The 26,833-nt window shown below is 38.5% G+C and overlaps 1 protein-coding gene across 5 annotated transcripts in view; it reads left to right on the top strand.

The window, feature by feature from the left end:
* The window catches only part of TTC29 (tetratricopeptide repeat domain 29), a 240,701-nt gene that overhangs the window by 134,333 nt on the left and 79,535 nt on the right, over window positions 1-26,833 (top strand). For 4 of the 5 annotated variants that reach the window (XM_019026099.3, XM_063705596.1, XM_019026100.3 and 1 more), the window contains one exon: window positions 12,080-12,308. In XM_019026099.3, coding sequence (XP_018881644.3) covers window positions 12,080-12,308 — 229 coding nt within the window. The remainder of the gene's footprint in view (window positions 1-12,079; window positions 12,309-26,833) is intronic. The other variant, XM_063705594.1, reaches the window with a different exon arrangement.

Raw genomic sequence — 26,833 nt, 5'->3', positions numbered from 1 at the left:
AATGCATACCCCACCACCTACTTGATGTCTTCACTTAGATATCTTCAACTATAATGTACTAAAAACTGAACTTCTGGTTTTTTTCTCTAAATTTTTTCTTCTAACAACTTAAATCTCAACCGCTTTAGAATATAATGTAGGCATTTTCCAGGCAATCTTCTCTTTTTAATCTATGAGCTCCTCTTATCTGCCCCATCCAGGCCCATGGCTTTTAAATACTATCCATATGCCAGTGACTTCCAGATTTTTATCTCCAATCCTGATTTCTCCTGGGACTCCAAACTTTGTAAAGGCAATTGCTTCTTTAGCACCTCCACCCAGATTTCTAACATATTTCAAACGGAACCCACTCCTTTCTACTCTTCTCCACCTTAATAAATAGTAACATTATCCATCCACCCAGTCACTTAAGGCAAAAATCTGAAAATCCTTCAATTCTCCTCTCCCCCGGCTCCATATTCAATCCAAAAGCAAACTCTGACCTTTATGTTACCAAATATATATCTCGAATCCACCCTTTTCCCTCTATCTCTGCAACTGTCACATCAGTTTATGACACTATATTGTCTCATGTAGACACTGCAGTAAGCCCTAAACTCAGCTTCCTGCATGCACTCTCTTCCCTCCCACCCCCGCATAAGCAGAAAGAGGCCAAAGTAATTATTTTAAAATGTAAAATGTGATTTCTCTGCTTAAAATGCTTCCATTACTTCTCATTCTTCTGAGAACATAAATATAAATCCCTACCCTGTCCTAAAATATGAGATAGCCCCACCCCTATCTCTGACCTCATTGCTTGCTACTCCTTTTTATCCACTCCACCATAGCGAATTGACATTCTTGGAGTTCTTTAAGCATGTTAAGCTAGTTCCTGCCTTAGAACATTTGCCTTGGCTGGAATGCTCTACATGAAATGCTCTGAACTTCACATTGCTGGCTTCTTGTCACTCAGATCTCTGTTCAATGCCACCTCTTCAGTGGGGCCTTCCCCTTAGCAATGAAAGAGTGGCCATCAGGTCGCCCCCCTCCCTTTTTTTTTCTGAGATGGAGTCCCGCTCTATTGCCAGGCTGGAGTGCAGTGGCACAATTTCGGCTCGCTGCAACCTCCGCCTCCCAAGTTCAAGCAATTCTCCTGCCTCAGCCTCCTGAGTAGCTGGGACTACAGGCATGCGCCACCATGCCCAGCTAATTTTTGTATTTTTAGTAGATACAGGGCTTCACCATGTTGGCCATGATGGTCTTGATCTCTTGACCTCATGATCCGCCCACTTCGGCCTCCCAAAGGGCTGGTATTACAGGCATGAGCCACCGTGCCTGCCCCCCACCACCCGTCCAACTTTTGTTTTTAAATAGAAGCAGGGTTTTGTCACGTTGCTCAGGCTGGTCTTGAACTCCCGGACTCAAAGGATTCTCCTGCTTCAGCCTCCCAAAGTGCTGCGGATTACAGGCATGAGCTGCCCCACCTAGGTCACTCTTTAAAATTACTGTATTTGAATTATCCATGTAGCATTTATCTCATAGTTTTCTTGTTCATGTTATTTTCTTATTATTGTTGTTTAATTTGGCCAAAATGTAAGTTTAATGAGAGCAGAAACTATATCTGCCTCGTTTATTATTCTAGTGTCTAGAAAAAAACCTGGCACAGAATAGGTGATCAAAAACATGTCAGTTCCTTAGACCAACAAATAAATTTGTAACCAGTTTCATACCACTTAAGAGTAGTATTCTCTCACTTGTGAAAGTTCAGACTTCTATTTCATTTTGTCATTGTTGTTGTTGTTTTGAGACAGAGTTTCACTCTTGTTGCCCAAACTGGAGTGCAGTGGTGTGGTGTCAGCTTACTGCAACCTCTGCCTCCCGGGGTTCAAGTGATTCTCCTGCCTCAGCCTCCCAAGTAGCTTGGATTACAGGCACATGCCACCCCACCCAGCTAATTTTTGTATTTTTCATAGAGACGGGGTTTCACCATGTTGGCCAGGTTCGTCTCGAACTCCTGCCATCAAGTGATCCTCCCTCCTTGGCCTCCCAAAGTGCTGGCTACCTACAGGCATGAACCACCATGCCCAGCCTCTATTTCATTTTTGTATAATATTTTAGCATTTTGAAAACTTGTCCTGAATCTTTAAAAGCAAGCCCAATATTTTCTGGCTTCATATTACTCCTGCAAGGTATTGTAATTGTATTCTTAACAATTTTCAAGAAATAAAAATATTATAAGACCAAAATTATAATAATTGGAAAAATATTGGAGTTACCTTTTCTGTAATTATTATAGTAATTATAATTAGAATTAGCACATCTTAAAAATATCCTGTATCCTAGTTATCTACCTTTTACTATGTAATCATAGAAAATGGACCACTCATCCTACCCTCCAGGTCTTTTGATGGACTGTTAATTGAAAATACATAATTAGTGTAAAGTGGTCAAATGAGAATGTTTTAGAGGAAATAACTAGGTTTATAAGATTTCTTTCCTTAATAAAATCATAGACTAATGACATAGTTAAAAAGAATGGTGGTTCCAACACTAAAATTGTAGGGAAAATGGGTAGGAAATGATTTATCCTTAGTACTGAGAAAATGCTCATTTATTTTGAGCTTGCTCATTGAATAGAGTGACATTTTAGACACTAAAAATCAAAATAATGCAAGAAAATTCTATGTTATAATGTAATAATTCGAGCATTGTTCCAAGGTCTATGATGTCATCAAGATCCTGTCCTGGAATTGTCCACTGAATGCTTATCAGGAATATTAATAACATTAAATGAAGTTGTTCTCTTCCCGTAAGATTCATTTAGGAAGTGCATATTGTCAAACTCATATTTGAGATTGCCAAGACTAATTACTAGAATCTTCTGAATTTTATAATAGAATAGGGATTATCTGATAACAGAAATAAACTGTAGAAAGTTGTATTTAACCTTTGGAGAAGAGATTTAGACAGTAAACTCTAAGAATTAAACATCCACAAGTACAATATACATTAGCAAAATCTCATTCTAAAATGGTACGTATACAAATGCTTGCATCTTAAAATAATTAATTTTTTATTTCTTTAGTAGCGTTTTAAACTAGAGAAACTAGAAAAACTGGTAGGTTTATATCTATTTAATGTCAGTTGTGTGCATCTACAGATGGAATACTAAGTACAATTTGAGGGAATAATAATTAGCTAATTATAAAGCTCCCATTTTAAGAGTAAAAAGGCACTTAAATAAGATCTAATCAAAATTTTAGGCATATCACTACTTACACTTAACAGTAACCTCAAAAACTTGAGTGGAAACTCCATTTACTGCTCCTTCTGCATGGCCTGGCATTTGGCATGGCTCAGCGTGGTTGCCAAATGAATGAATGAGTTAATTTTAACTTAATAACATATAAAAATAACTTTGGAAATTCATATATATGTCCACTTATTTGTGGTCTCTAATTTTCCTAATTAAGACTCTCACCTAAAACAATAAGTAATTGAAATCTCAGAAATATAATTAGAATATCAATTAGATATTTATACTTTTGTTTCTAAAAAAATGGTTATGTTTGGCCTAATTATATATTTTCATACATTTTGTCCTATGTCTTTTATATCTACCAGGAAAATCTATAATTTTAGTGACATTTATTTTCATCATCTTCAGTATTTGTATGTTTCTCAATTATAGTTTACTTCATTGGCATACAAATATCTTTGATACAGTTTTATTTTTTCTAATTAACTTTTTTCTCATATAAATTTTATGTTTTATGCCTTGAAGAAAGAGAAAGAATTGTTCACCTCAACAAACAAAAGTTATTTTTGATGTAATATGGAGAGACTCTGTTTCAATTAACAAAGTTGGTTGAAATGAATCATTTGAATAAGCAGTTCTCCTAAACTGTCTGTGTGGGCATATAACATAGTGTTATATGTGCTCTTCCTGTTTCTAACAAAATGATCACAGAAGTTCTATTTCTCCTCCTCCTCACCTTGCCAGAAATTTCTTTATTCAGTCAGTTTGACCGATCTTGGAGCTTCATGATTATACAGAGGTATGCAGAGTTGAAGATGTGTTTTACCTCTACTTGCTGTAATGGTATAAAGCTGTTCCTGTGTTATTTTTATGTTCATTTCCTTCATAAAATATTAGAAACTGACAACAACTCATACGGCAAAACTTTCTCCCATATAAGGGTTTCTGTTCAAAAGAGTGCACATGCATGTTTTTGTTTTTTGTGTGTTTGGTGGGGTGAGGAGGAGAGAGATGAGTGGAAGGGAGGAGATGGTGGAGCCTAAAGGGTTAGAAGTCAGTGAAGAAAGGAAATTTAGTCTCCTAGAGCCTTTACAAATGTAGATCAATCCTAGATAATATCCTCCTCTTAGAAAGAGATTTTCATGAGGATTTTTAGAAGATTTGGGGGTGGCAGAAGATGCTCTTTTCTCTGAGGCTCAATATGATTATCTGTAAAATAAGAATAATATTTTCCTCACAGGGTGACGTGTGAAAGTTAATGACATAATATATACGAAGTATTTAGCATTGGCCCCCATGCTTCATAAGAGCCATGTAAACAGTATTTATTTGTGGAGGATAGCTTTTAATAGAGGTGACACTGACTAACAAACAATAACAACAAAACCCTGAATTTTTGCAGCTCAAGCTGTTGCAAAGGACTTCTTGAAGAGATATTTAAATGATCATTTGATTGGTGCTAGTGACATCACGATCACATTTTTCAGAAATTTTGGATACTTCAATATTCTCAGTTAAGAAGAATGGCATATGAACATGGGAAAATAAGAGCAGTAAACGAATTAGAGGATAGATACATTTATTTTCACCATCCATTAACTAAATGACTTGGCTGAAATGACCTTTTGCTGTGACTGAAAACAAAACATAGTAATCCCAGCACTTTGGGAAGCCGAGGCGGGTGGATCACTTGAGGTCAGGAGTTTGAAACCAGCCTGACCAACATGATAAAACCCCGTCTCTACCAAACATAAAAAATTAACTGGGCGTGGTGGCATATGCCTGTAATCCCAGCTACTCGGGAGGCTGAGGCAGGAGAATCTCTTGAACCTGGGAGGCAGAGGTTGCGTGAGCTGAAATCATGCCACTGCACTCCAACCTGGGCGACAGAGCGAGACTCCACCTCAAAAAAAAAAAAAAAAAAAAAAAAGAAGGTATGTAAAAAATATTTCATTAGCTAAATCCAACTCTACGAATAGTAAAACTCTATCCAAATCAATGTGAATTGGTTCACTCATTCCCAAATTTCTTTTTACTACCATGTATTAGGTTGAACCATATGAAACTGCCAATATTTGACCACTTTTTATTGATAAGAACATAAGACTTTTTTTATATATACTTTAAGTTCTGGGATAAATGTGCAGAACATACAGGTTTGTTACATAGGTATACATGTGCCATGGTGGTTTGCTGCACCCATCAACCTGTCATCTATATTAGGTATTTCTTCTAATGCTATCCGTCCCCTAGTCCCCCAGTCCCCAACAGGTATGTGATGTTCCCTTCCCTGTGTCCATGTCTTCTCGTTGTTCAACTCCCACTTATGAGTGAGAACATGCGGTGTTTGTTTTTTCTGTTCCTGTGTTTGCTGAGAATGATAGTGTCTAGCTTCATCCATGTCCATAAAAAGGACATGAACTCATCCTTTTTTATAGCTGCATAGTATTCCATGGTGTATATGTCCCACATTTTCTTTATCCAGTCTATCATTGATGGGCATTTAGGTTGGTTCCAAGTCTTTGCTATTGTGAACAGTGCTGCAATAAACATATGTGTCCATGTGTCTTTATGGTAGAATGATTTATAATCCTTGGGGAATATACCCAGTAATGGGATTGCTGGGTCAAATGGTATTTCTGGTTCTAGATCCTTGAGAAATCGCCACCCTGTCTTCTGCAATGGTTGGACTAATTTACACGCCCACCAACGGATAAAAACGTTTCTATTTCTCCACATTCTCTCCATCATCTGTTGTTTCCTGAGTTTTTAATGATCACCATTCTAACTGGCATGAGATGGTATCTCATTGTGGTTTTGATTTGCATTTCTCTAATGGCCAGTAATGATGAGCTTTTTTTTCATATGTTTGGTGGCCGCATAAATGTCTTCTTATAAGAAGTGTCTGTTCATATCCTTTGCCCACTTTTTGATGGAGTTGTTTGTTTTTTTCTTGTAAATTTGTTGAACTTCTTTGTAGATTCTGGATTTTAGCCCTTTGTCGATTCTGGATTTTAGCCCTTTGTCAGTTGGCTAGATTGCAAAAATTTTCTCCCATTCTGTAGGTTGCCTGTTCACTCTGATGATAGTTTATTTTACTGTGCAGAAGCTCTTTAGTTTAATTAGATCCCATTTGTCAATTTTGGCTTTTGTTGCCATTGCTTTTGGTGCTTTAGTCATGAAGTCTTTGCCCATGCCTATGTCCTGAATGGTATTGCCTAGGTTTTCTTCTAGGGTTTTTATGGTTTTAGGTCTTACGTTTAAGTCTTTAATCCATCTTGAGTTAATTTTTGTATAAGGTGTAAGGAAGGGATCCAGTTTCAGTTTTTTGCATATGGCTAGCCAGTTTTCCCAGCACCATTTATTAAATAGGGAATCCTTTCCCCATTGCTTGTTTTTGTCAGGTTTGTCAAAGATCAGTTGGTTGTAGATGTGTGGCATTATTTCTGAAGACTCTGTTCTGTTCCATTGATCTATATATATCTGTTTTGGTACCAGTACCATGCTGTTTTGGTTACTGTAGCCTTGTAGTATAGTTTGAAGTCAGGTAGCGTGATGCCTCCAGCTTTGTTCTTTTTGCTTAGGATTGTCTTGGCTATACAGGCTCTTTTTTTAGTTCCATATGAAATTTAAAGTAATTTTTTCTAAATCTGTGAAGAAAGTCAATGGTAGCTTCATGGGGATAGCATTGAATCTATGAATTACCTTGGGCAGTATGGCTATTTTCACGATACTGATTCTTCCTATCCATGAGCATGGAATGTTTTTCCATTTGTTTGTGTTCTCTCTTATTTCCTTGAGCAGTGGTTTGCAGTTCTCCTTGAAGAGGTCCTTCACATCCCTGTAAGTTGTATTTCTAGGTATTTTATTCTCTTTGTAGCAATTGTGAATGGGAGTTCACTCATGATTTGGCTCTCTGTCTGTTATTGGTGTATAGGAATGCTTGTGAGTTTTGCACATTGATTCTGTATCCTGAGACTTTGCTGAAGTTGCTTCTCAGCTTAAGGAGATTTTGGGCTGAGATGATGGGGTTTTCTAAATATATAATCATGTCATCTGCAAACAGAGACAATTTGACTTCCTCTCTTCCTATTCAAATACTCTTTATTTATTCCTCTTGCCTGATTGCCCTGGCCAGAACTTCCAATACTATGTTGAATAGGAGTGGTGAGAGAGGACATCCTTCTCTTGTGCCAGTTTTCAAAGGGAATGCTTCCAGCTTGTGCCCATTAAGTATGATATTGGCTGTGGGTTTGTCATAAATAGCTCTTATTATTTTGAGGTACATTCCATCAATATCTAGTTTATCAAGAATTTTTAGCATGAAGGCGTGTTTAATTTTATTGAAGGCCTTTTCTGCATCTATTGTGATAATCATGTGGTTTTTGTCATTAGTTCTGTTTATGTGAGAGATTACGTTTATTGATTCGCATATGTTGAACCAGCTTTGCATCCCAGGAATGAAGCCAATTTGGTCATGATGAATAAGCTTTTTAATGTGATGCTGGATTTGGTTTGCCTGTATTTTATTGAGGATTTTTGCATCAATGTTCATCAGGGATATTGGCCTGAAATTTTCTTTTTTTGTTGTGTCTCTACCAGGTTTTGTTATCAGGATGATGCCGGCCTCATAAGATGAATTAGGGAGAAGTCCCTCTTTTTCTATTGTTTGGAATAGTTTCAGAAGGAATGGTACCAGCTCCTCTTTATACCTCTGATAGAATTTGGCTGTGGATCTGTCTGGTCCTGGGCTTTTTTTTGGTTGGTGGGCTATTAATTACTGCCTCAATTTCAGAACTCGTTATTGGTCTATTCAGGGATTTGACTTCTTCCTGGTATAGTCTTGGGAGGGTATATGTGTCCAGGAATTTATCCATTTCTTCTATATTTTCTAGTTATTTGCGTAGAGGTATTTATAGTATTCTCTGATGGTAGTTTGTATTTCTGTGGGATCAGTAGTGATATCCCCTTTATCATTTTTTGTTGCATCTATTTGATTCTTCTCTCTTTTCTTCTTGATTATTCTGGCTAGCATTTTATCTGTTTTGTTAATCTTTTCAAAAAACCAGCTCCTGGATTCATTGATTTTTTTGAAGGGTTTTTTTGTGTCTCTGTCTCCTTCAGTTCTTCTCTGATCTTAGTTATTTCTTGCCTTCTGCTAGCTTTTGAATTTATTTGCTCTTGCTTCTCTAGTTCTTTTAATTGTGATGTTAGGGTGTCGATTTTAGATCTTTCCTGCTTTTTCAATGTGGGCATTTAGTGCTATAAATTTCTCTCTAAACACTGCTTTAGCTGTGTCCCAGAGATTCTGGTACATTGTGTCTTTGTTCTCATTGGTTTCAAAGAACTTATTTATTTCTGCCTTAATTTTGTTATTTACCCAGTAGTCACTCAAGAGCATGTTGTTCAGTTTCCATGTAGTTGTGCAGTTTTGAGTGAGTTTCTTAATCCTGAGTTCTAATTTGATTGCACTGTGGTCTGAGACACTGTTTGTTATGATTTCTATTCTTTTGTATTTGCTAGGGAGTGTTTTACTTCCAATTATGTGGTCAATTTTAGAATAAGTGCAATGTGGTGCTGAGAAGAATATATATTCTGTTGATTTGGGGTGGAGAGTCCTGCAGATGTCTATTAGGTCTGCTTGGTCCACAGCTGAGTTCAAGTCCTGAATATCTTTGTTAATTTTCTGTCTTGTTGATCCATCTAATATTGACAATGGGGTGTTAAATTCTCCCACTGTTATTATGTGGGAGTCTAAGTCTCTTTGTAGGTCTCTAAGAACTTGCCTTATTGATCTGGGTGCTCCTGTATGGGGTGCATATGTATTTAGGCTAGTTAGCTCTTCTTGCTTCATTGATCCCTTTACCATTATGTAGTGCCCTTCTTTGTCTTTTTTTTTATCTTTGTTGGTTTAAAGTCTGTTTTATCAGAGACTAGGATTGCAACCTCTGCTTTTATTTTGCTTTTCATTTACCTGGTAAATATTCCTTCATCCCTTTATTTTAAGTCTATATGTGCGTTTGCACATGAGATGGGTTTCCTGAATAAAGCACACCGATGGGTCTTCAGTCTTTATCAAATTTGCCAGTCTGTGTTTATTAATTGGGACATTTAGCCCGTTTACATTTAAGGTTAATATTGTCATGTGTGAATTTGATCCTGTCATTACGATGCTAGCTGGTTATTTTGCCCATCAGTTGATGCAGTTTCTTCATAGTGTTGATGGTCTTTACAATTCGGTGTTTTTGCAGTAGCTGGTACTGGTTTTTCCTTTCCATATTTAGTGCTTCCTTCAGGAGCTCTTGTAGGGCAGGCCTGGTGGTGACAAAATCTCTCAGCATTTGCTTGTCTGTAAAGGATTTTATTTCTCCTTAGCTTATGAAGCTTAGTTTGGCTGGATATGAAATTCTGAGTTGAAAATTCTTTTCCTTAAGAGTGTTGAATATTGGCCCCCACTCTCTTCTGGCTTGTAGGGTTTCTCCCGAGAGATCCGCTGTTAGTCTGATGGGCTTCCCTTTGTGGGTAACCCGACCTTTCTCTCTGGCTGCCCTTACATTGTTTCCTTCATTTTAACCTCGGTGAATCTGACGATTATGTGTCTCAGAGTTGCTCTTCTCGAGGAGTTTTGTGGTGTTCTCTGTATTTCCTGAATTTGAATGTTGGCCTGTCTTGCTAGGTTGGGGAAGTGCTCCTATATAGTATCCTGAAGGGTGTTTTCTAACTTGGGTCCATTCTGCCCGTCACTTTCAGGTACACCAATCAAATGTAGATTTGGTCCTTTCACATAGTCCCATATTTCTTGGAGGCTTTATTTATTCCTTTTCTTCTTTTTTCTCTGATCTTGTCTTCACACTTTATTTCATTAAGTTGATCTTCAATCCCTGATATCCTTTCTTCCGCTTGATCGATTCAGCTATTGATACTTTTGTATGCTTCACGAAGTTCTTGTGCTGTGTTTTTCAGTTCCATCAGGTCATTTATGTTCTTTTCTAAACTGGTTATTTTAGATAGGAATTCATCTAACCTTTTGTCAAGGTTCTTAGCTTCCTTGAATTGGGTTGGAACATGGTCCTCTAGCTCGGAGGAGTTTTTTATTACCCACCTTCTGAAACCTACTTCTGTCAATTCGTCAAACTCATTTTCCATCCAGTTTTGTTCCCTTTTTGGCGAGGAGTTATGATCCTTTGGAGCAGAAGAGGTGTTCTGGTTTTTGGAATTTTCAGCCTTTTTGTGCGGTTTTTTTCTCATCTTTGTGGATTTATCTACCTTTGGTCTTTGATGTTGGTGATCTTCGGATGGCATTTCTGGGTGCACATCCTTTTTTGTTGATGTTGATGCTATTCCTTTATGTTTGTTAGTTTTCCTTCTAACAGTCAGGCCCCTCTCCTGCAGGTCTGCTGGAGTTTGCTGGAGGTGCACTCCAGACCCTGTTTGCCTGGGTATCACCAGCGGGGCTGCAGAACAGCAAAGATTGCTGCCTGTTCCTTCCTCTGGAAGCTTCGTCCCAGAGGGGCACCCTCCAGATGCCAGCTAGAGCTCTCCTTTATGAGGTGTCTGTCGACCCCTGATGGGAGATGTCTCTCAGTCAGGAGGCATGGGGGTCAGGGACCCACTTGAGGAGGCAGTCTGTCCCTTGGCAGGGCTTGAGCACTGTGCTTGCAGATCCACTGCTCTCTTCAGGGCCGGCAGGCAGGAAAATTTAAGTCTGCTGAAGCTGCGCCCACAGCCTCCCTTCCCCAAGGTGCTGTGTCCCAGGGAGATGGGAGTTTTATCTATAAGCCCCTGACTGGGGCTGCTGCCTTTCTTTCAGAGATGCCTTGCCCAGAGAGGCGTAATCTAGAGTGGCAGTCTGGCTACAGGGGCTTTGGGGAGCTGTGGTGTGCTCCACCCAGTTGGAACTTCCCAGAGGCTTTCTTTACACTGTGAGGGGAAAACTGCCTACTCAAGCCTCCATAATGGTGGGCCCCTTTCTCCCCACCAACTTCGAGCATCCCAGGTTGACTTCAGACTGCTGTGCTGGCAGTGAGAATTTCAAACCAGTGGATCTTAGTTTGCTTGGCTCCCTGCAGGTGGGATTCGCTGAGCTAGATCGCTTGGCTCCCTGGCTTCAGCCTCCTTTCCAGGGGAGTGAATGGTTCTGTCTTGCTTGCATTCCAGGCAACACTGGGGTGTGAAAAAAAAAAAAAAACTCCTGCAGCTAACTCAGTGTCTACCCAAACGGCTGCCCTGTTTTGTGCTCAAAACCCATAGGCACCAGAGGGAATCTCCTGGTCTGTGGGTTGCGAAGACCATGGGAAAAGCATAATACCTGGGCCACAGAGCACCATTCCTCACAGCACAGTCCCTCACAGCTTCCCTTGGCTAGATGAGGGAATTCCTCAACCCCTTGCACTTCCCAGGTGAAGCAATGCCCCACCCTGCTTCGGCTTGCCCTCCGTGGGCTGCACCCACTGTCTAACACTTCCCAAAGAGATGAGCCGGTTACCTCAGTTGGAAATGCAGAAGTCACCTGCCTTCTGTGTTGAGCTCACTGGATGCTGCAGACCAGAGCTATTCCTATTCAGCCATCTTGCCAGACATTGCAGAACTTAAGTCTTATATAGCTTAATCTAATAGATACAACTTTCCTACTAAGCTAATTTCAAGATATTGAATGGTGAGTAATCACAGGTCTTTAAAAGAAACTTATCCTAATAGCCTGCTTGCCATCTGTTTCTTCTTGAAGATGAACTGCTGTAACTGTCGAAAGGTCAGTGTGGGACATGCCAGGGTAAGGTCAGAAAATATGTGAAATGGTGACATTAAAAGTAAGAAAGAATATTATTTCTCTTACCTTTTTAGGGATACTACAACAAAGCTTCTGAATGCTTTCAGCAAGCTTTTGACACAACAGTAGAGCTAATGAGCATGCCTCTGATGGATGAGATAAAAGTTCACTATGGAATAGCAAAAGCTCATCAGATGATGCTTACAGTGAACAACTATATAGAGTCTGCAGATCTCACCAGCCTCAACTACCTGTTGTCATGGAAGGAGAGCAGAGGTAACATTGAACCTGATCCAGTTACTGGTAAGGCATTGGTTTTTAGAACACTTTAGTTTTCGTATCATTCTCAACGGTTAATTTACTTTCATTGGAAAGTTTCACTCAAAAGTCGGTGATTTTAATTTGATTGGTAATTTCAATTTTATGGATCCATTACTACATGAAGGTTGGATATACTTTTGTGCTAAATTATACCTTTGATGTTTAAGAGAAGCATAAAATAGTGGTAATAATGTGGTGTACCTGATAAATCACCATTCTCATGCTGGTTTTTTTTCATCAGTTATCTTAGTCAACAATAGGTACTGATGAGGCATAAGGAATGTGAAATAAGCTTATGCTTTTTTAGCATGCTCCATGTTATACCTTACTGAAAAGAGTGACTGTTGATGAATGCTAATTTGTTTTATGTGCTTACTTTACTGATAAGTATTTTTATCAGTTTGAGTTGGAATATTAATTTAGAAAATACTTGGTAGTAATCTTTCTCAATTCTACTTTTTTGCCGCATGCTTTTTCTTATTCAATAGAATTGAAGAATTCTATTCAAAATAGCCAATTAAAACCAAACATCTAGAAGGGATGCAGGGGTCAGTATTATGTGCCAACTAGGCTTGGCTCTAGTTCCCAGTTAAGAAGTTTAGAATGGGATATTTTAAAAACCAAAACAAAATAAAATAAAAAAACAATACTGCCTACGACAGCCTTTAGAGTTCTTTTATTTGTGTGCAAATCAAACTTTTTAAAGTAAAATTTTTTGGCATAACTCAAATGGAATCATAAGGCAAACCTTTTGTAATGTGATGAAGTATCTTCTATTTGATTTGAACTCTTTGTTTTCCCCTGTGGTCATTTAGATGAAACAACAATCTATTTTGGTATTTATTTCCTCCATAGAATAAATTGTAAATAATAGCAAATTAAGCACAAATAAGTTTTGTTGACTTTTTTAGGTCAGTAGAATACTACTTAACTACCCACCATCCTCTAGTTATAAAAAAAGGAAGATCTTCTTCCAAATACATCCATAGTAAGAGAAAACAACATGAAGTCTTCAAAAAATGGCAGCTTCTTGAATTTCACTGTGTTCAAACACCCCCAAAATATTTACAGTCCATTATTAACTGACTGCTTTCAGGTCATATTGTGCTTACTTCAGCATGCTGTCTTGTCATCACGTATTTGAGAGGTCTGTAGTTTTGAGTTATGTATCCTTCAGGTTCGCATATTTTCTGCCCAGAATGGCAGAAAATAATGCAGAGGAAACATGACCTATATTAGATTACTTATTCTGATGAAGGTTTAGTAGAAGATGAGTAAAGTTTCTCACATTTTCAGATTTATTTTGGATAAACTCCAATCATCACAATGGTAATTATGAAAAAAATACTCCTGAAAACAGTGTCTTCTGATCAGATCTATGTCTATTCGAGGCCATCCTGATTTTCGCTTTAAAATAGTCTCTTTTTTTTTTTTTTTTGAGACAGAGTCTCGCTCTGTTGTCCAGGCTGGAGTGCAGTGGCATGATCTCGGCTCACTGCAAGCTCCGCCTCCGGGGTTCACGCCATTCTCCTGCCTCAGCCTCCTGAGCAGCTGGGACCACAGGCGCCCAACCATGACACCCGGCTACTTTTTTTTGTATTTTTAGTAGAGATGGGGTTTCACAGTCTTAGCCAGGATGGGCTTGATCTCCTGACCGCATGATCTACCCGTCTTGGCCTCCCAAACTGCTGGGATTACAGGCGTGAGCCACCGCACCCGGCTCTTTTGTTTTTCTTCATTCTGTAAAACTATTTATTTTTCTATACTTTTTATGTTTTATTTCCATGTTTTTGTAAGGTCATGTTTTTTTTTCCAACAGGACTTAGGAGCAGAACAAAAGCATATCAAAATATTATTCAGATATTAAAAACAGCTATTTGTATGGTAGAGGGGGGCAGATTAAGTTGTTCAGAATGCTATAAAATAAAACACTCCTTTGCTGATTTATTTTGCCTACATTAGAAATATATGCATGGATGAGCCACAACATTATAAAACTGAAAAATAATAACCTTTTGGGTCCAAGTACAAGTGAGAAATTAATTCTCATACTACTGGCATGGTTTAACATTTTCAGGGGTAGCCCTTCTATTTGGAAAATAAAACCTGTAGGATATTATCAAACAGGTTTGTTTACATAAATATATTTTTTAGTTCAAAAGACATGAAATTCTGCTTTAAAATGCTTCAAAAATACTTCTTGAACCACAACTCTTAACACCATCTCTGCTCTGTTTAAAAATCTTCCTCGGCTCCCCACTGCCTGTTCATTAAATACAAGCTTCTCAATCTTTTCTGACCACTTCCCTCCCCTGCCCTCTGCCACTCCCCCTGCCCTCAGCATACCACATGCTTTATTATCACCTACTTTCAGTTCTAGCCCCATCCAGGAAAATCTTGCCCATTTTGCTAGGTCATTCTCAAATGCTGAAACCCTCCATGATGCCCTCTTATTTAAATGTGGTCTCTTCTCTGTCCATCATTGAATGTCATTCATCTCTCTCCACGCGCTTTTCATTTGGCATATTCTGCATCCTACCACGGCCATTTCTGTAATCACCTTAACTGCCTGATTAAGGGTAAAAGTCTCTTGAAAACAGGCCCTTCTTCTTGGTATTCCCTACAAAAGAAGACACGATGTTTGGCATCTACTAGGTACCAAGTAAATAAATATTTGTTGAATCAAATAGAATTCAAAATGAGTATGTATGCCATAATCATAAACTAGTTTGCATTAACGACTTTTTAAACAAAATGCGTAGTTTCCTCCCTTCTTGGAAAACCTGTGATCCAACACTGCATTTTGATTACCATCCAATTATCACATGAATGAAGGATGACACTCACCCAACATGATGTCAACAAAATGAAAAAATACAAAAATATTATTTGGAAATCTGAACAGCTTTTAAGTTTTCAACTTTTGCCTTTCTTCTAAGAAAAGGCATCTTTAATCTTGCCATTGAAGGGTCCCATGTATTCAGAAAAAAAACAGATCAAAGATCTGAAAGATACATTTTAAAAGCTGTGCAGTTATCTTCACCTCTGAGACTTCCATCCTCCAAACAAATCATTAGCTCAGAGAGCAGGCAATATTCTTTTAAGCAGAGGAACACGACTCCCTAAGGGAATAGAGCAGTGAGAGCATTCAGGTCTCTAGATGAAATAGAACAGCGACTCACCAGCAATCATCTCTCATCTTTATACCTTTCAGAGGGAACACAGCAAATGTAGGCACCTTCATTCTATTCTAACACTCTTAGATATGGTTAGACCTGAGTGCTTATTCTTTCTTTCCAATAGTAAAATAAGAATAGATTATCCTCCCAAACTTAGAGATTTAGAAGAAATTCCAATTGATTGCAGTTCAATAAAATTGTTCATCCTAAATCAACTGAAATTGGTTGGCTCCAGAAGGCTTAAGAGCCTATGAATTTCTGCTGATTTCTCCAGAATATAGTTTACTTTCCTTACTAGAGCTATTATCTCTACAATCAAGAAGAATTTTTTTAAATGAAAGGCTCATTCATCTGGCCTTTTGGAGATCTCAGACCCACATGTGGAACAGCAACACAGAAGCAAAAGCTTTCCATATTCAACTTAATAGCAGTGTTAACCTAGAAATGTAATTATAGCCATTTAAATACCAACATTGTTAACCACTTCATTGATAATAATTATATCAGTAACATGGTTTTAATGTACTTTCTTATTGTAGCCAAATGTAAATGACATCAGAGAAATAAGATGCAAATCCTGACTATAGAAATATAGTAGATTAAACTGCTGGCAGTCAGTACTTAAAGACACTGTTTTCTACAAAATGGCATATAAAGGTTTCCTTGACTGGCAATGGTATCATTGTAGTTTTATGCATCATTTAGTATTCTTAAAAGAGAATGATCAAAACCATGACTTTGTCTCACAGCCCTTGGTTTATGTCGGCTTAATGTGGGTCCCTGGGCTTAATATTGAGTCATGTTTTTGTAACCTGTTCCTTGCTTGTATTTTTCATTCATGAACTCAACCATTTAAAAAAAAGTGAAAAAAAATCACACTCGCTAGTGATCCTCAGCTTTTATTACAATCAACTACTTCTATTGGTTATTAACTTTAATAATGGGGAGGAAGTCATGGAATTAGCCAAAAAGTCATCAAGCAAGTAGGTTTCATCCATCTTATAATCACAGAGGAACTCTCTGTCTTTAATAATGTTTTCATAACCAACACAAAGAAAAAGAAGAATCTGGTGAAAAATATGACTGAATCAAAGCTCACCTACTGGCAGCTTGGTGTCATTCAGAGAGGCTACTAGTCAAGAGTCCAGTGATCTGAGCTCTAACATCATCCTGAGCACTAATTAGCTTTGTGACTTTCAGCAAAAGATTTCATTTTGTGTCCTTAACCTGTTACCTGAGGTTCAAAATATAGTCGACAAGATTCCTCTGGAACTGACCATGATTTCTCAGTAAGAGCATCTTTCTCACTAAATATGGTATTTTGTAGTCTTTTTTTTTTTTTTTTTTTGAGACGGAGTCTGGCTCTGTCACCCAGGCTAGAGTGCAGCGGTGCAATCTCGGCTCACTACAAGCTCCGTCTCCCGGGTTCATGCCATTCTCCTGCCTCAGCCTCCCGAGTAGCTGGGACTACAGGTGCCCGCCCCAATACCCGGCTAATTTTTTGTATTTTTAGTAGAGATGGGGTTTCACTGTGTTACCCAGGATGGTCTCGATCTGACCTCGTGATCCACCTGCCTCGGCCTCCCAAAGTGCTGGGATTACAGGCATGAGCCACCATACCTAGCCCGGCCAGTATTTTGTAGTCTTTAAGAGTACAATCTAGATGTTCATGAGCATTTTATTTGTTGGTTTTCTCCCCACAAACATCGGCTTCTGTGAGTTTCCCCAAAAGGAAACTTATTATTATCATTATTTTTATTATATATTAAACAACTATAGGAAGACCAAGTGTATTTGATCCTTCTGCTAGAATTTATAATAAAAGTTTTACTTTTCCCTGGTTGGCACTCTTGAGGCTGCTAATCTTAGTGAACTATTTTATCTGAAGACTTTTAATTCATCCTCCTGTATCCAATCCTGTGTCTTACTTCCCCTTAGCATTTCCTCAACCCTACCCTATCCCCCGCTGTTCCTGGGGCTCCTGATTTCTGAATATTCCTGCTTTTCTCCTCATGATTATTCCTCTTTATATACTTTACTTTGTGGCTATGTCTTCCCTCCTAAATCTGATGCCACTCCTATATCCTATAGTCCATATGTTCAAGGAGGTAGTAGGAACTTAAAAAGTCATGGAATAAAATGTCCAAGATGAAAAATAAATTGAATGGGATTAGCAGCAGATTACACAATGCAAAGGAAAAGGTTAGTGAACTTGAAGACATAGCAATAGAAACTATTCACAATGAAATACTGTGAAAAAATACTGAAAAAAAATTGAACAGAGAATGTCAGAGAACTGTGGGTCAACTTCAAGAAGCCTAATATATGATTGAATTGGAGGCCCCAAAGGAGAGGGAAAAGAAGAGAGAATGAATATATATATAAAACAAAGTAATCAGTGGCCAGTTGTTTTACAAATTTGATTTAAGAAAAACCACAAACTGGAATTTAAGAAGCCCAGTAAACTATAAGCAAAAGAAACATGAAGAAACTAAATGGAGGCATACCGTAGTCAGTGCTTGAAATCAGTGATAAAAAGAAATATGTTAAAGCAGCCAGGGTGAGGTGGGAGAGGAAGGACACTACATACAGAGACAGGACAAACAAAAAAACCCAGAAAGATCTTTGTAAAAATTACAGTTCAGAAGAAGATATTTAAAGTACTGAAATAAAAAAAAAAAATAAGCATCAAACCTAGAATTGTATACTCAGTGAAAATATCTTTCAAAACCATAGGCAAAATAAAGCTTTTGCCAACCATACAAAAGCTGAGAGAATTAATCACTAAACATCAGTACAAGAAATGTTACAGTCCTACACACTGAAGGAAAAGGGATTGAGTTTGAAATCTGCATCTGTGCAAAGAAATAAAGAACATGAAAATTAGAAATATGTCAGTAAAAATAATTTTTCTTTTTAAATTTGCTTTAAGAATAATTGGTTAATGCAAACAAATAATAATGCATTGTAGGGTTTATAACAAATGTGAAAGTAAATGTAAATTAATTGGAGAAATCTGATTTTGTAGAGGCACCTTCAGTTTCCACCAGGCAGACAACTGCCAGCCTGGGGACCACCATAGCTCAATATCTGAACTGAATGTTGTCAGTGCTCATCAGTCTCTTCTTTGGGAACTCACTGTTTTAGCATCCATATCTCATTGCCTAGTTGTTGGGTTCCTCTAAAAGGGATTTGTTTTTAATTTTGACCTTTTTTTTTCTTAGATTACACAAACTTTACCTGGCTAAGGGTGGGTGATATATTTTGATACTGGGTATTTTGGGGCCCCAGATCATCACAGCCTACTGCACAAAGGGGCCTTCTAATGTCAGCTTTGTGGGTTCTGATGGGTTTCTATTTGCTATGAGAAATTGTTTCAGGCTCATGGCATACATCTTTGCATCCAGACCTGGAATCTACCATTTCTACAAGGAGCCCCAACAAAAAAAATTTTTGAAAAAGCAAAAGTAACTTCTAAAAATCTAAAAATAAATAAACAGATAAAGCCAATGACCCTAAATATGTATCCAGTTGGTGATATAATCACACAGAAAGGAAAAATTCCAGATGACTTTAAAACAGAGAAATTTGACCATACATCTCTGATGGATTATATCCTAAAAAATGCCTCCCACCCAAAAAATCTAAAATTGTTTTCAGTAGTCATGTTATTGGTGTTGACGTTGACATTATTATTATGATGTGTGGTTTAGGAGACATTAAATGGATAATTACTTAATATACTAAGTATTTTATTCAGTGTCCCTATGGACTAAAATTCTCACCTTGTGTAAGTTCCTCATTTGAAAATTGGGGTGCAACAGAGGTGATTAGACTATATGATCTCTCTGAATTCCTTTTTTTGTTCTTTAAATCTGTGATTCCTAGCTTTCTGAGAAAATTCTTATGCTTTTAAGTTTTATTTTACTCTAATTGAATTTAAGATAATCCTAAAAACTAATACAATTATTATGGGTTTTTAAAACATCATTCTCCCTGATATGGTTTTCAACAAATTCCATATAAATAACTCCTTTACATTGTTTTTGCCATGATATTGCAAGTATATCAACATATGACAGTGGGGGAGGAGCTGGGAAAAAATAAACATTTATGAAATGAATCATTACATAATCTCAAACAAAATTACTTCAAAATTCCTTAGTTATACCCTAGAATAACACTTCTTTAAGAATTTCTGGAGCAACACACTGGAATAGAGAATTAAGAAAAACCCAAAAAAGATAAGCCTGTGAATTTGGATAAGGTGTATTTCAGTGATGGGAAGTCTTCTTTGACTATAGTCTCCAAGTGTTGGGCAGGGAGGAATTTGGGCTTTGAAGTCAGTCGATCAATCTCTTCATTTGAATCCCAACTCCTCCCCTCCATAGCTGATGGACCTGGGTAACTTTACCTTTGTTCCCTCATCTATAAAAGGAAGATGACAGTTCCTCCCTCACAAGGTTGCCTTGAGTATCCACTAACAGAATGCACCTGTTGGCCACCTGCCTAGTGGCCATTGCCCAACTTCTTACCTGCCAACAGAATCAGGACTGGTTTTCCCTCCTCAAGGTCCCATGTCCTTAAGGGGAGGTAAGGCCTTTCTTGATCCCCAGTCATTGAATATTTACCATATAATTCAGTCACTGGGATCTCATTATACTTGCCGAGTGACAGCTTCAGAAACAATATGTGACACAATCCTAAACAAGCATATAAGAGAAGAAAATCTTCTGATGAATGCCTAAGAAGATTTTCTTCATTCCTAAAAGGGAACACAAGATAAGGAATTCCCCTTTTCCTGATTTTAAATGTTGATGCATGAATATGTGATGCCTGGAGCTACCATAGCCAACTTGCAACCAAGCTATCAAAGTGCTGAGGATGGCAATGAGAAAGCACAGAAGGAATCAGAAGCGTAACAAGTTCCCTGCATGCCAAAGTAACCAACCCTGGAATTACCACCACTATTTTCTATTAATGTGAGATAAATGTCCCCATTTCTTTTTGTATTTTATTATTTTTAATTGACAAAAACAAATTATACATATTTATAATGTACAACATGATGTTTTGAAACATGTATTCATTGTGGAATGTCTCAAGCTAATTAGCATATATGATATCTCTCATACTATTTTTTTTGTTTTATGGAGGGAGAACACAAACTCTACTATCTTAGCAATTTTCAAAAAAACAATACATTGGCCGGGCATGGTGGCTCATGCCTGTAATCCCACAACTTTAGGAGGCTGAGGCAGGTGAATCACCTGAGGTCAGAAGTTAGAGACCAGCCTGGCCAACATGGTGAAACCTCATCTCTGCTAAAAATACAAAAATTGAGTGGGCATGGTGGGGGGTGCCTGTAATCCCAGCTACTCGGGAGGCTGAGGCAAGAGAATTGCTTGAATCCGGGAGGCACAGTTTACAGTGAGTTGAGATTGCGCCATTCCACTCCAGCCTGGACGACAAGAGCAAAACTCCACCTAAAAAAAAAAAAAAGAGTAGGGCAGCCAAGATGGCCGAATAGGAACAGCTCTGGTCTACAGCTCCCAGCGTGAGTGATGCAGAAGACGGGTGATTTCTGCATTTCCATCTGAGCTTTGAAGAGAGCAGTGGTCCTCCCAGCATGCAGCTGGAGATCTGAGAACGGGCAGACTGCCTCCTCAAGTGGGTCCCTGACTCCTGACCCCCAAGCAGCCTAACTGGGAGGCACCCCCCAGTAGGGGCAGACTGACACCTCACACGGCCGGGTACTCCTCAGAGACAAAACTTCCAGAGGAACGATCGGACAGCAGCGTTTGCGGTTCACGAAAATCCGCTGTTCTGCAGCCACCGCTGCTGATACCCAGGCAAACAGGGTCTGGAGTGGACCTCTAGCAAACTCCAACAGACCTGCAGCTGAGGGTCCTGTCTGTTAGAAGGAAAACTAACAAACAGAAAGGACATCCACACCAAAAACCCATCTGTACATCACCATCATCAAAGACCAAAAGTAGATAAAACCACAAAGATGGGAAAAAACGGAGCAGAAATACTGGAAACTCTAAAAAGCAGACCGCCTCTCCTCCTCCAAAGGAAGGCAGTTCATCACCAGCAACAGAACAAAGCTGTACGGAGAATGACTTTGATGAGTTGAGAGAAGAAGCCTTCAGACGATCAAATTACTCCGAGCTACAGGAGGAAATTCAAACCAGAGGCAAAGAAGTTAAAAACTTTGAAAAAAATGTAGATGAATGTATAACTAGAATAACCAATAGAGAGAAGTGCTTAAAGGAGCTGATAGAGCTGAAAGCCTAGGCTCGAGAACTACGTGAAGAATGCAGAAGCCTCAGGAGCCGATGCGATCAACTGGAAGAAAGGGTATCAGTGATGAAAGATGAAATGAATGAAATGAAGCAAGAAGGGAAGTTTAGAGAAAAAAGAATAAAAAGAAATGAACAAAGCCTCCAAGAAGTATGGGACTATGTGAAAAGACCAAATCTACGTCTGATTGGCGTACCTGAAAGTGATGGGGAGAATGGAACCAAGTTGGAAAACACTCTGCAGGATATTATCCAGGAGAACTTCCCCAATCTAGCAAGGCAGGCCAACATTCAGATTCAGGAAATACAGAGAACGCCACAAAGATACTCCTCGAGAAGAGCAACTCCAAGACACATAATTGTCAGATTCACCAAAATTGAAATGAAGGAAAAAATTTTAAGGGCAGCCAGAGAGAAAGGTCGGGTTACCCTCAAAGGGAAGCCCATCAGACTAACAGCGGATCTCTCGGCAGAAACTCTACAAGCCAGAAGAGAGTGGGGGCCAATATTCAACATTCTTAAAGAAAAGAATTTTCAGTCCAGAATTTCATATCCAGCCAAACTAAGCTTCATAAGTGAAGGAGAAATAAAATCCTTTACAGACAAGCAAATGCTGAGAGATTTTGTCACCATCAGGCCTGCCCTAAAAGAGCTCCTGAAGGAAGCACTAAATATGGAAAGGAACAACCGGTACCAGCCACTGCAAAATCATGCCAAAATGTAAAGACCATCAAGAGTAGGAAGAAACTGCATCAACTAACGAGCAAAATAACCAGCTAACATCATAATGACAGGATCAAATTCACACATAACAATATTAACTTTAAATGTAAATGGACTAAATGCTCCAATTAAAAGACACAGACTGGCAAATTGGATAAAGAGTCAAGACCCATCAGTGTGCTATATTCAGGAAGCCCATCTCACGTGCAGAGACACATATCGGCTCAAAATAAAAGGATGGAGGAAGATCTACCAAGCAAATGGAAAACAGAAAAAGGCAGGGGTTGCAATCCTAGTCTCTGACAAAACAGACTTTAAACCAACAAAGATCAAAAGAGACAAAGAAGGCCATTACATAATGGTCAAGGGATCAATTCAACAAGAAGAGCTAACTATCCTAAATATATATGCACCCAATACAGGAGCACCCAGATTCATAAAGCAAGTCCTGAGTGACCTACAAAGAGACTTAGACTCCCACACAATAATAATGGGAGACTTTAACACCCCACTGTCAACATTAGACAGATCAACGAGACAGAAAGTTAACAAGGATACCCAGGAATTGAACTCAGCTCTGCACCAAGTGGACCTAATAGACATCTACAGAACTCTCCACCCCAAATCAACAGAATATACATTTTTTTCAGCACCACACCACACCTATTCCAAAATTGACCACATAGTTGGAAGTAAAGCTCTCCTCAGCAAATGTAAAAGAACAGAAATTATAACAAACTGTCTCTCAGACCACAGTGCAATCAAACTAGAACTCAGGATTAAGAAACTCACTCAAAACTGCTAAACTGCATGGAAACTGAACAACCTGCTCCTGAATGACTACTGGGTACATAACGCAATGAAGGCAGAAATAAAGATGTTCTTCGAAACCAATGAGAACAAAGACACAACATACCAGAATCTCTGGGACACATTCAAAGCAGTGTGTAGAGGGAAATTTATAGCACTAAAAGCCCACAAGAGAAAGCAGGAAAGATCCAAAATTGACACCCTAACATCACAATTAAAAGAACTAGAAAAGCAAGAACAAACACATTCAAAAGCTAGCAGAAGGCAAGAAATAACTAAAATCAGAGCAGAACGGAAGGAAACAGAGACACAAAAAACCCTTCAAAAAATTAATGAATCCAGGAGCTGATTTTTTGAAAGGATCAACAAAATTGATAGACCGCTAGCAAGACTAATAAAGAAGAAAAGAGAGAAGAATCAAATAGATGCAATAAAAAATGATAAAGGGGATATCACCACCAATACCACAGAAATACAAACTACCATCAGAGAATACTACAAACACCTCTACGCAAATAAACTAGAAAATCCAGAAAAAATCGATAAATTCCTCGACACATACATCCTCCCAAGACTAAACCAGGAAGAAGCTGAATCTCTGAATAGACCAATAACAGGATCTGAAATTGTGGCAATAATCAATAGCTTACCAACCAAAAAGAATCCAGGACCAGATGGATTCACAGCCCAATTCTACCAGAGGTACAAGGAGGAACTGGCACCATTCCTTCTGAAACCATTCCAATCAATAGAAAAAGAGGGAATCCTCCCTAACTCGTTTTATGAGGCCAGCATCATCCCGATACCAAAGCCGGGCAGAGACACAACAAAAAAAGAGAATTTTAGACCAATATCCTTGATGAACATTGATGTAAAAATCCTCAATAAAATACTGGCAAACCGAATCCAGCAGCACATCAAAAAGCTTATCCACCATGATCAAGTGGGCTTCATCCCTGGGATGCAAGGCTGGTTCAATATACGCAAATCAATAAATGTAATCCAGCATATAAAGAGAACCAAAGACAAAAACCACATGATTATCTCAATGATGCAGAAAAGGGCTTTGACAAAATTCAACAACGCTTCATGCTAAAAACTCTCAATAAATTAGGTATTGATGGGACATATCTCAAAATAATAAGAGCTATCTATGACAAACCCACAGCCAATATCATACTGAATGGGCAAAAACTGGAAGCATTCCCTTTCAAAACTGGTACAAGACAGGGATGCCCTCTCTCACCACTCCTATTCAACATAGTGTTGGAAGTTCTGGCCAGGGCAGTTAGGCAGGAGAAGGAAATAAAGGGTATTCAATTAGGAAAAGAGGAAGTCAAATTGTCCCTGTTTGCAGATGACATGATTGTATATCTAGAAAACCCCATTGTCTCAGCCCAAAATCTCCTTAAGCTGATAAGCAGCTTCAGCAAAGTCTCAGGATACAAAATCAATGTACAAAAATCACAAGCATTCTTATATGCCAGTAACAGACAAACAGACAGCCAAATCATGAGTGAACTCCCATTCACAATTGCTTCAAAGAGAATAAAATACCTAGGAATCCAACTTACAAGGGATGTGAAGGACCTCTTCAAGGAGAACTACAAACCACTGCTCAATGAAATAAAAGAGGATACAAACAAATGGAAGAACATTCCATGCTCATGGGTAGGAAGAATCAATATCATGAAAATGGCCATACTGCCCAAGGTAATTTATACATTCAATGCCATCCCCATCAAGCTACCAATGACTTTCTTCACAGAATTGGAAAAAACTACTTTAAAGTTCATATGGAACCAAAAAAGAGCCCGCATCGCCAAGTCAATCCTAAGCCAAAAGAACAAAGCTGGAGGCATCACGCTACCTGACTTCAAACTATGCTACAAGGCTACAGTAACCAAAACAGCATGGTACTTGTACCAAAACAGAGATATAGATCAATGGAGCAGAACAGAGCCCTCAGAAATAACGCCGCATATCTACAACTATCTGATCTTTAACAAACCTGAGAAAAACAAGCAATGGGGAAAGGATTCCCTATTTAATACATGGTGCTGGGAAAATTGGCTAGCCATATGTAGAAAGCTGAAACTGGATGCCTTCCTTACACCTTATACAAAAATTAATTCAAGATGGATTAAAGACTTAAACGTTAGACCTAAAACCATAAAAACCCTAGAAGAAAACCTAGGCATTACCATTCAGGACATAGGCGTGGGCAAGGACTTCATATCTGAAACACCAAAAGCAATAAACTAAGGAGCTTCTGCACAGCAAAAGATACTACCATCAGAGTGCACAGGCAACCTACAAAATGGGAGAAAATTTTCACAACCTACTCATCTGACAAAGGGCTAATATCCGGAATCTACAATGAACTCAAACAAATTTACAAGAAAAAAACAAACAACCCCATCAAAAAGTGGGCAAAGGATATGAACAGACAATTCTCAAAAGAAGACATTTATGCAGCCAAAAGACACATGAAAAAATGCTCATCATCACTGGACATCAGAGAAATGCAAATCAAAACCACAATGTGATACCATCTTACACCAGTTAGAATGGCAATCATTAAAAAGTCAGGAAACAACAGATGCTGGAGAGGATGTGGAGAAATAGGAACACTTTTACACTGTTGGTGGGACTGTAAACTAGTTCAACTATTGTGGAAGTCAGTGTGGCGATTCCTCAGGGATCTAGAACTAGAAATACCATTTGACCCAGCCATACCATTACTGGGTATATACTCAAAGGAATATAAATCATGCTGCTGTAAAGACACATGCACACGTATGTTTATTGCGGCACTATTCACAATAGCAGACTTGGAACCAACCCAAATGTCCAACAATGATAGACTGGATTAAGAAAATGTGGCACATATACACCATGGAATACTATGCAGCCATAAAAATGAAGTGTTCATGTCCTTTGTAGGGACATGGATGAAATTGGAAATCATCATTCTCAGTAAACTATCGCAAGGACAAAAAACCAAACACCGCATGTTTTCACTCATAGGTGGGAGTTGAACAATGAGAACACATGGACACAAGAAGGGGAACATCACACTCTGGGGACTGTTGTGGGGTGGGGGGAGGGGGGAGGGATAGCATTAGGAGTTATACCTAATGCTAAATGATGAGTTAATGGGTGCAGCACACCAGCATGGCACATGTATACATATGTAACTAACCTGCACATTGTGCACATGTACCCTAAAACTTAAAGTATAATAATAATAAAATTTTAAAAAGACAGATTTCCAACAGAAAAAAAAAAGAAAAGAAAAACCAATACATTGTTATTAACTACAGGCACTATATTGTCTGATAGATCTATTGAACTTATTCCTCCTATCTGACTGACACTTTGTATCCTTTGCCCAACATCTCCTCCTCCCATCCCCAAATTTTTCTATTTCTTAAGCCATTGTTAACTGGTTTTTTTAAAAAAAAAGAAAAAAAAAACTTGTATCTGA

Source organism: Gorilla gorilla, chromosome 3 (assembly GCF_029281585.2).
Source record: "Gorilla gorilla gorilla isolate KB3781 chromosome 3, NHGRI_mGorGor1-v2.1_pri, whole genome shotgun sequence".
Classification (NCBI taxonomy): domain Eukaryota; kingdom Metazoa; phylum Chordata; class Mammalia; order Primates; family Hominidae; genus Gorilla; species Gorilla gorilla.
This window is presented reverse-complemented; position numbering and strand designations above follow the sequence as displayed.